General features: G+C 32.9%; 2 protein-coding genes across 2 annotated transcripts in view; both read right to left on the reverse strand.

The window, feature by feature from the left end:
• The window catches only part of LOC102599264 (putative late blight resistance protein homolog R1B-17), a 7,741-nt gene extending 5,334 nt beyond the window's left edge, over nucleotides 1-2,407 (reverse strand). The window contains exon 1 of the mRNA XM_015305200.1: nucleotides 2,205-2,407. Within this exon, the coding sequence (XP_015160686.1) occupies nucleotides 2,205-2,407 (203 nt within the window). The remainder of the gene's footprint in view (nucleotides 1-2,204) is intronic.
• Nucleotides 2,408-7,437: 5,030 nt separating this feature from the next.
• LOC102595992 (uncharacterized) lies at nucleotides 7,438-8,709 on the reverse strand. The gene is made up of 5 exons (XM_006366973.2): nucleotides 8,446-8,709; nucleotides 8,170-8,279; nucleotides 7,976-8,085; nucleotides 7,740-7,835; nucleotides 7,438-7,655 (listed from the first exon to the last, which is right to left on the reverse strand). The coding sequence occupies exons 1-5, from the start codon at nucleotides 8,622-8,624 to the stop codon at nucleotides 7,521-7,523; spliced, it is 630 nt and encodes a 209-aa protein (XP_006367035.1). The 5' UTR covers nucleotides 8,625-8,709; the 3' UTR covers nucleotides 7,438-7,520.
• Between the last annotated feature and the right edge of the window lie 946 nt (nucleotides 8,710-9,655).

The following is a 9,655-nucleotide window of genomic DNA, read 5'->3' on the forward strand; positions in this document are numbered from 1 at the left end:
ATCTGCCCTTCATCTCTTCTCTCTTAAATCAAATCCAAAAATCTAAAGTTGCAAAGGTGGAAGAATGTGTACTTCAAGCCTCGTCTTTGAGTTTCATCGAGCCTACACTCCGACAAGCCTTGAAGCAGAGGACATTTGTAGACATTGAAATTTTGTGGACTCTACAAGACGTGTTCAATTCGATTTGGCACTCTAGAAGGTGTGTTCAGTTTCAATTAGAATTCTTGAAGGCTACTCAACTCTAAACTCTAGTTTATGCCTATATAAAGGGTACTAAATTCCCTTAAAAGACATCTCAAAATATCCCATAAACTCTTGGGTATTTTTAAAGATCAAGATCTCAAATATTCCACAAAAGTCATGGAATATTCATATAGAGGTTAAATCTAAATCATTCTAGTTCGAGAAATACGCCACTAACGGCCCTCTAATCATGGATAAATCTTAGGATAGTAGTATCAAGGAGGAACATAATTGTACCCGCATATTTATCAATAAAGTTATGTTTCTTCAGATTTTATTTGTGTGGTTTATTCAAGTCATATGCAACAAGCTCGACTACTAAGATATTAAAGAAGGATCGATGCCATAGAATTAATTAATGATAAAATTCAACTTTTAGTAGCGTTGACACGTGGCAAATGTCGGCAATAATATTTATGCTTCTTTTATTGAAAGGGACAAACTTTTCCCTGGAGCAGGTAACAGTGAATTGTCAAAATAAGGAAGCACAGAAAAGTTTCTATTATAAGCATTACGTAAAATTCTATAAATTAGTTATAAAAGGGAAAGGAAACAAAAAATGTGTTACATATTCATTTTAATTACGTAATTTATCTATCTTAATCTCTGCTATCATAAATAATTTCAAATACCTTTCATTATATTTTTAGGACACTAATATTCTTACCCCTCCTAGTTTTGAGGTGTACTATATACATTTTTTACTAACGGTTGGACATATGTCTCAATCTAAAATGCCTACCCAATATTTATTAAATTTCTACCCATAATTGAAAGACTTGCCTGAATTAATTAAAAAATCCACCCAAATAACATAATATCCAGTCGAATTCCTTCACTTTGCTCTCTTTGGCTAGAGTTGTCAAAAAGGGTCGGTCCAAGTACCCCACCCGGCCCAAGCCTCGTGGGACAAGGAATTTGATGGGCTAGGGGGGCCGGCAATTCATTTTGAAGGGCCTGAAAATGCTCAACCCTAGAAGGGCCGAGGGTTGGGGCGGCCTAACCCTTTTTTTATTTTTTATTTTATTTTTTCTTTTCAAACTTAAAATTCTATAACATTAAGAAAATGAGAAGATTTTCAAATCAAATATGACAAAACAATGGTGTTGTTTCAATAACACTAGCAAAAAATCTAGTGTGATTAGCATGTATCTAGGATACTAGATACGCGAGATACATGTATCTGGTGTGATGCATCCCAGATACGCGAGCGAGATAAGAGAGTGGCGAGCGAAATGAAAGGGAGGCAAGGGCACGAGATTTGTCCATGTATCCTAGATACATTCGAATTCACTTGAATAAAGTGTATCTAGAACAAATTAACCTAATTTTTAGTCCATGTATCCTGAAATACATATATCTGGACGTACCAAATGTTGACACCTAATTTTGACCCTCCCCGATAATAATTAATTTTCGAGCTTCTTAATTTCTAAACGTTTTAGAATAATTAGCTTTATAAAATTCAAATAGTTTCAAGGCTAGTTTAAACAATTTTAGTCGATTTTTATGGTATTTTGAATAATAAATGTATTTCATATAATTATATACAATTAATATTCTATGAATATTTTCTCACAAGACTTCTACATTGTTTTAGTAGATATTTTATTATTTTAGTCTAGTATAATTTATAGTTATAATTTTGAGTTATTGAAATCGGTTAGTTTATATTTGAATTAATTATCTTATTTCATTAAGTTTGAGAAGCTCATGGATTAATTCACGTTAATTCATCTTGATTAGATGTCGACCAAATCCACCAATTAATCTCAATTTGGTTACATTCGGAAATTCATTTGAGGCTTTGTTTGATTATATTTCCCTTAGCCAAATTTCCAATTCATTTCAACACATTTTTATTTTATTTTTAAAAAAAAATAAAAAAATAAAAAGGACCAAAGTTGAGCCATTAACCAAATTTCAGCAACACCACACAACAGCAGTACGTACAAACATACGTTCCAGCCCACCAAGAATTCCCATTTCCAATTTCCCAGCCCACGTTGACTTCAACAACTCTAATTTCCAACAATAACGTCCCAACCAGCCCACTCTTAATTCCCTCTACCCGGCCCAATTCTATTCTAAAAAAAAGAAACCCAGCAACGTGGGCAAACAGAGGAAGCAATACAGCAAACCCATATACCCGACCCCTGCGCATTTTCTTCTTCTTCTACGCTAATCTGCCAGTCCAGCAGCTCACGTGAAACAGACAGCAGCAGGGTGCGTTTTCTTCTCCCTCACGCGTCAATATCCAACAACTCCCACAGCTTTCTTTGCAACAGCCGCCCATCTCGATTTTTTCATCCGAATTTTGGGGGATTTCAGTTGAAATTTGATACAAGCAGCAGCTTTTCCTCCCCTTGAGGAAGAAAAAATTCAAAGGAGGTTGAATCCGGATTGACGATTTTGCCCCAAGCTATTTCAAAAAATTCACCCGACTCTTTCAAATCGTGAGCTCTAGTTTTCCCCTCAATATATACTCCCTCTTTCTCCATTGTTGAGGGGGGATTTTTGATTTTATTTTAAAAGAGTTAGAAAGAAAAAGAAGCGATAGTTAACAAAGAACAGTAGACAAAAAATATAAATAGATTTTAAAGTGATAATTCCCAGGGTTCAGTGTTTAGGGAAGTTCGAGCCCTCACGGAAATATTTTGAGGTTGGTGGTGGAAGCATCTTTAGCTCGTCCTCGTCTCAAGTTCACTGCCCAGAAAAGGTAACGTCTTCCTCTTTGTGACGTTCTTTCCACCTCTTATTCTATTTCAGAGTGACATTCTGTTGATTGAGGCTTGCTTTTAGTTTGGTTGGTGGTTGGTTGTTAGTTGCTATTAAGTTGATATGTTATGTTACATATATATAGTCGCTTCATCGAGTTATTTGTTATACCAAGTTAAAGCTTTGGATATTCGTTATTACTTCTCTATTGTTGTACTTGAAGTTTTGTCTTGTCGATATCTTTCCTTGAGCTTGTTTCTCGAATGTCATCGAATGCGTTTCACTGCTTAATATTCGACACCACGGGTTTCACTCTTTCATCTCAAGTCGAAAGAATGGGCTAAGATGTCAATATTTAGAGTTTATGTGTTGTGCTCGCGACTATTCGAAATTCGTATTGTGTTTTCTGTCTGTATAAATGGCTTCATGGGTTGCAAGATGATTTTAAGTTCAAATTATATCGCGTACATGTCGCTGAACCGATTTGCTTTTGCACACATTTACTCTGTTTTTATTGTTGATACTGCATGCCCTCTGGAAAGAGCTATTTTAGTCAAGTGAAATATCACAATTTGGATAAGTTTCTAATGTGTCATTTACGGGAAGATATCCTTGTATTTAATACGTATTCATTTTGAGTGATTTTGCCTTGGTTTGTTGTTTGAGGCTTCCTGTAGTGGAGTTTTATGATTAAAAAAAAAAAAACTCTTCGTTATGTTCAGTTTTACGTAACTGTTTGGTTCATGTCCTATATTTTATCGAAAAAATACTCTCTTCAGCACATAGTAACCATATATGCTTTTTACTCCACTGACTACTGAATAAAATGTACATATTTGGGTTGGGTAAATTTATTTTCTCAAACCTGTTGCTAAGTTGATAATTTATGGTTGTTTATTTATTTATTTTTATGTCACCGTGCAACGTCATTTTGGTATCACTGTTGTTGTATTGATCCATTTTGTTTGTAATAGCAGTTTGTCCATATGCCCAACTTATTTGTTTTGTTCTAATTATTGGGAAGCATGTTGAATGTCTATTATTTTATTTTTTATTTTTATCTTAGTTTATTTACTTTACTTTATTTTATCTTATTTTTGCGTGTTTGTCATCACTCTAAATTCTACCTTCTTCTCTTGCATGTGAAATTCACCCGAATTCGCTACGAGCTTCTACCTTCTTTCCCTGCATTTCGGGAGAGCCGTGAAGGCTCAAATTCCTTCTTATCCGAGTCTATCAGCCCATAAAGTCGACGAACAGGTCCCGAAATTGAAAGGAGCAACTGATTGAGAAATTTAAAAAATTTTGGGCCAAAGGCTTACTCTTAATTCAAAAAAATTTGTATCTTGTTATTTTGGGCCTAAGCCTGTTTAAGTTTATTATTTTATTAGTATTTAGGACAGGTGAAAAATTGGGCCTAAGGCCCAAAGAAATGTCTTATATATATTAGACTAGGACAGGTGCAGATAACTCAAATGGGCCAAAGACCCAAAATGAAAAATGGGTCCAAATACTGGTCCAGGCGGACAGAAACCACATTTGGGCCCAAATCTCTTTCCCTTTTCATTTTGATTATGTTTATTTACATATTAATATTTGTTGTTAATCTTAAGGTCGAAAAAATTCAAATTCCCGAAAGACACTCATTTCGAATTAATTACTTAATTAAATTATTCATCTTTTACTCGACTTAAAAAATAAAATAAACAAATAAAATTTACAAAATATTTCTCTTAGATTTATTTCAATATTTCCCCTTTAAAATGGTCCTAACTACAAAATAGTTCAATATTGCAATTCAAGCTAAGTTAAGATTATTTTTAGCCAACTAATTAATCGCCGGATAACCACGTATTAGCGAGCATTTTGGGTGCTTTAAACCCCTTCCCAAAATGCTAATAAGAGCCTCGAACCTTTTTGTATATTTTCAATTGATTTATGTTTTAATCTGTTGAAAAAATTGGTTTTCTTAATTTCACCTTAAAAATTAAGTGGCGACTCTTAAAACCAGTCTAAAATATATTTTCCTAATAAAACACCAAAATTTGGTAAGATTCGTAATATTACAACATAACATACATTTGAGTAATTATCTCATATACTAGTGAGATTGTTGTAAGTTACCCTTAAATAAATAGTTTTGGCTCATGGGTCCACGCCAGCCTGGCCCCCATCAAGCTAAGCCTCAAGGGTCAAAGACTTATATGGGTTGGGCTCATATGCCCTAGTTTTAAATGGGCTTGAAAAATCTTATCACAACCCTACCCCAATAACAGGTTGGATTGAGCCGGCCCCATGGACTAAGCCCATTTTGACGGCTTTACCTCTGTCTCTTTCTTGGCTAACCTCAATACCTCCTCTAACCTCTGAATCACCTTCACCCCCACACCGCATCTATCTATCTATCAACAATGCATTCTCAAACAATACCTTGAATGAAAGAGAGGTTTTCGATAAAATCTCTTCTAAAACTTCTCTTGCATCTTAAAGCTTTCCCCATTTCATTCAACAACCTCGCCGTCAAAGAATTTCCATTCGGATATAGTGAATTCAATATTTTTAAAATGCATTGGAATGAATAGTAATTACTAATAAGAGTAAAATAGGTATAAAATAATTTAAAAAAATAATTTTTTAAACTGGACAACTAAAAGTGGAAATCTATTCTTATAATATTTGACAAATAAAATGGACAAATGAAGTATCAATTTACTCCCATTTTTGTTATCTTCTATTTAGTTTTACTAGTCTCAGGAAACGTACGAATAATAAACAAAAGGATGGAGACCCTTTACCAGAAGAAGGATGAAAACAATCACAAGGGGGAAAGGAAAACATAGAAGTAACCCTCCTTATGAAAGACAAACAAGAAGTAGGACAGGCAACCAGATAGAAGAAGGAAAGATTACAATGGAAGCTAACAAGGGAAATGGATCAAGACAAATGATAAAGGAAATGTTAAGGCATACGATAAATTTTCTTGGCCTTTTCTATGTGAGATCACTACACCTAAAACAATTTTTAGCAGCGATAATATACACATTAACAAAGAAAATTATTTATTTCGTTATGATATTTTATTCAATTTAAAGATCATGTTAAAAATGTTATTGAATACTCATTTTATGAGCGTTGAACTAATATGATAATGTTTACGATGAATTAATTCATGTCTATGAACTAGAAAAGATAACATGGTGAAAAAGTTTTAAAATATTTTAAGAATTTTATTTAAAATACTATGAAATGTCCTATCATCATATCATATTATACTAAAAACCAGAAGCCTTTAAACTTAAAAGTTGAACTATTAAAACACTCATTAATGTTGAATGACGATCTTATCCTCCATTAAAAACTCTATTCCTATAGTATTTTTTGAACACATGCGTCAATTTACCTTCTATTAAATATCACCATCAGATATAAGTATTTTTATCAAATCAGTCAACTGTATAATTATCACTTTGTAGAATACTTTTCTTGATAACTTGAAAATTAATTAAGGAGTTGTAATTAATACCACAACATGGTCTATATTCATCGACCCAAAAATATATATTGTGATTTGAATGATAATTCTTTATAAATAATTTAATAAAGAACAAATTTACATACATCAAAGATATGAAAGCATTGAAATTAGCAAAATAAGGCAATAAAATGAATTTCGCTTAATAAGGGCTCATTCTCTTCTTCTATACTTGTTGGTTCAGACATTATACATCGCCCCTTTACTTTTATACCTCTCTCTTCCCTCCTCTCTCGCTTTGTGTATGTGTGTATGTTTCGCGTCTATGAAGCAACAAGTACAGCAGAATCAAACCCTTTCCGACAATGAGTTTTGGATTACCTAATCCATCTGATCCATCCTCTTGATGAACTTTGATGGTTCTGACATCGTTTGGTCAGTCCTTCTCATCTAAATAGTCTTCGACTACACTCAGGTTCTATTGTTCTTGTTTTGATATTTTATTTAGGTATTTTATTACTTTTGCCTAGTTATTTTAGCATTCTTGCTCTATTATTTAATTTTTCTATATGGTGTCCTACGTGTATTATGACACGTAGGACACGTGTATCTACTTGTTCGGTTTTATACAAGTTGAAGTGTTTACTTGTGCACACCCAAAGTTAAAGATCATAGTTACCGACTGAAACCAAGTTAAAGATCATGTTTACATATATGCGTTTTATAAACTTAAACTAACTTTAAACTTTCCTTGAAAAAGAACAAAGACTTGGAATGATTTGTTAGACAAAAAAAAAGTATAATTCTTGACTTTTAACATTAAAATCTGGAAGAGTTAAATTAGAAATTGAGTGGAACTTCACAATAAAAATTGGGCCAAATTACAGTCCTCTGTTTACAATCAAATAGAGTAACAATACAAATTTAATAGTATAACACACAAATAATTAAATAGTGAACAACTGATAATCAAAGTAAATTTGTTATTACTCTCACAAGTAAAGTAAAGAAATTAAAAGTGCACATTTCAATTTATTGAAGATCAAAAGTAGTTAGATATTACAAGCACTAATTCCACAAGTAGGGTCTAGAGACGGTATTGTGTACCGCAACTCTTCTGGTGAAGGAACTGAACAAATTTTGAACTGAACTCTGACGGAATTCGGATAGGACGGTAACTTCTATTAAGCCACACTGATATTCCTCTTGCCTCCAATATAGGCTGTGAAAGTTTTAAGAAAATACAGTAAAATTTGACAAGTATAAAGTGACTCTTTGTAATTGAATGATAATTGAGGTAACTGACCTCTTGATCTGGAAGCTTCAAGATTAAATGCTCGAAAAATAATCGAGCTGCTGTAGAGCGGGATATTCGCACCTTCACCACGAATCTATCTCCACTCTGAACAAAACAATGTTATATCAGGTCGCCCGTGTTTTTATAGTTGGATTTCCAATTTTTTTGAATGCTCCAAATTCGACTAAGGTAAAAACTGTATTCAATTGACAAAACTACCAAATACATGATGAAATTCGCCATACCCTTAGTGGTGCTAGAAACTTAAGTGAAATCTCTGTTGTTGCTAATGCATCACCATTGCGACATATTTTATCAACACTTACACCAATCTTTTCAAGAAACTCATGACGGCCTGTTTCATTTATTGAAAAATAAGTCTTTTAAGTTCAAATATTGTCATATGTGTACGATCGATTATCGAAACAGTAAACCTTACAATGTTGACAATAACTTGCATAAGTAGCATTGTTTACAACACCAAACTGATCCAATTCATAGTCCCTGACTTTGAGTTCAACTTCATGTTGATAGAGCTGATCACCCATTCTGCAAAGTTCACAGATAAATGTAAACTCATACCAATAGGAAAAAAAAAATGAAATTATAAGAGGTTTTTGTTCTTTTTTTAATATTGTGTTACATTGTTTTATTTGTTGGTACATATTTTAAAAGGTAACGAAAAATTCTGTGTACTGCCACTGAACATACATACCCTTGGGTACCTTTGAGATCGAATGCATTATGAGCTTCAAAACTCCTCGATTTATGGGCCGATAACTGTAAATTTGGGAGCGGGAGTTGCCGGTGAGGGATGACCGGAAATGTAGACGGTGGTGGCCGATGATTCAGCAACAGTGGGTTGGGTGGTGCAATGCAGACGGAATGAGACATTTGACGAAAAATTTCAGAGGTAGAAGAGAAGGAAATTGCAAATATTGGGAAATCTGTTGTCTAAGTATACGTTAGATTTTAGGCGTTAATATTTATACTCAAAAGTCTTATTTGGGTAATAAATAATGCTACCTACTTGCTGGGACAGGTGCCAAATAAATGATCGTAAATGGATGATTAAGCCCCATCATCCACGTTTCTTTTCCCCATCTTTGCAGGTCAAGAAATACAAATTATAAATGGTTCTCCTAATTTGTTCAACAAATCTCTAACTTAACTCAAGAAATATCTTAATTGTTAAAGGTAATTTCGATTATTTAGTGAAATTTATGTTGATTTTGTTTTTAAAATCATCGATTATCTTGTATTTCGGACTTTCCGTCAATTTTTTCGATTTTTATGTGAGTTTGGTTAGATAATCATCAAATATTTATGTGCTTTCAGATTTTTAATCTTTAAATAATTTTTTTCGATTTTCTTGTGATTTTGTTTTAATATTTCAGATTTAGTAGAATGTGAGTTTGGTTAGATAATCATCAAATATTTATGTGCTTTCAGATTTTTAATCTTTTAAATAATTTTTTTCGATTTTCTTGTGATTTTGTTTTAGGGCTCGGGCGGTTTCCCTATCGGGTTCCAGATCTCCGTTGTTGTCGCTCTATGTATGGTTCCGAAAAGACTCTTCTTGAATCCATGGAACTTGATGAATCAATTGTCGGATAGAAGTTCTTAATTGTCCATTCATTCTCAATTCTAAATAACCAAAATACAGTTTATTTATGTATTCATCCTAATTGGATATGTAAAACAAAATTTTTATCTTATTTTGCTTATTTTGTATTTACAATATCACTTTGTACACCAAATAGTTTGTATTTAGATTTGATTTTGTATTCGTCCTAATGGTATACCATCAAGTTTTGTATTTATATTTGATTTCGTATTCATTCTCAAGTCTAAATAACCAAATACAGTTTATTTAATTTATATAGGTATTCATCCTAATTGCATCAATAAAACAAATTTTGTAT

Source organism: Solanum tuberosum, unplaced genomic scaffold (genome assembly GCF_000226075.1).
Source record: "Solanum tuberosum cultivar DM 1-3 516 R44 unplaced genomic scaffold, SolTub_3.0 scf00710, whole genome shotgun sequence".
NCBI lineage: Eukaryota > Viridiplantae > Streptophyta > Magnoliopsida > Solanales > Solanaceae > Solanum > Solanum tuberosum.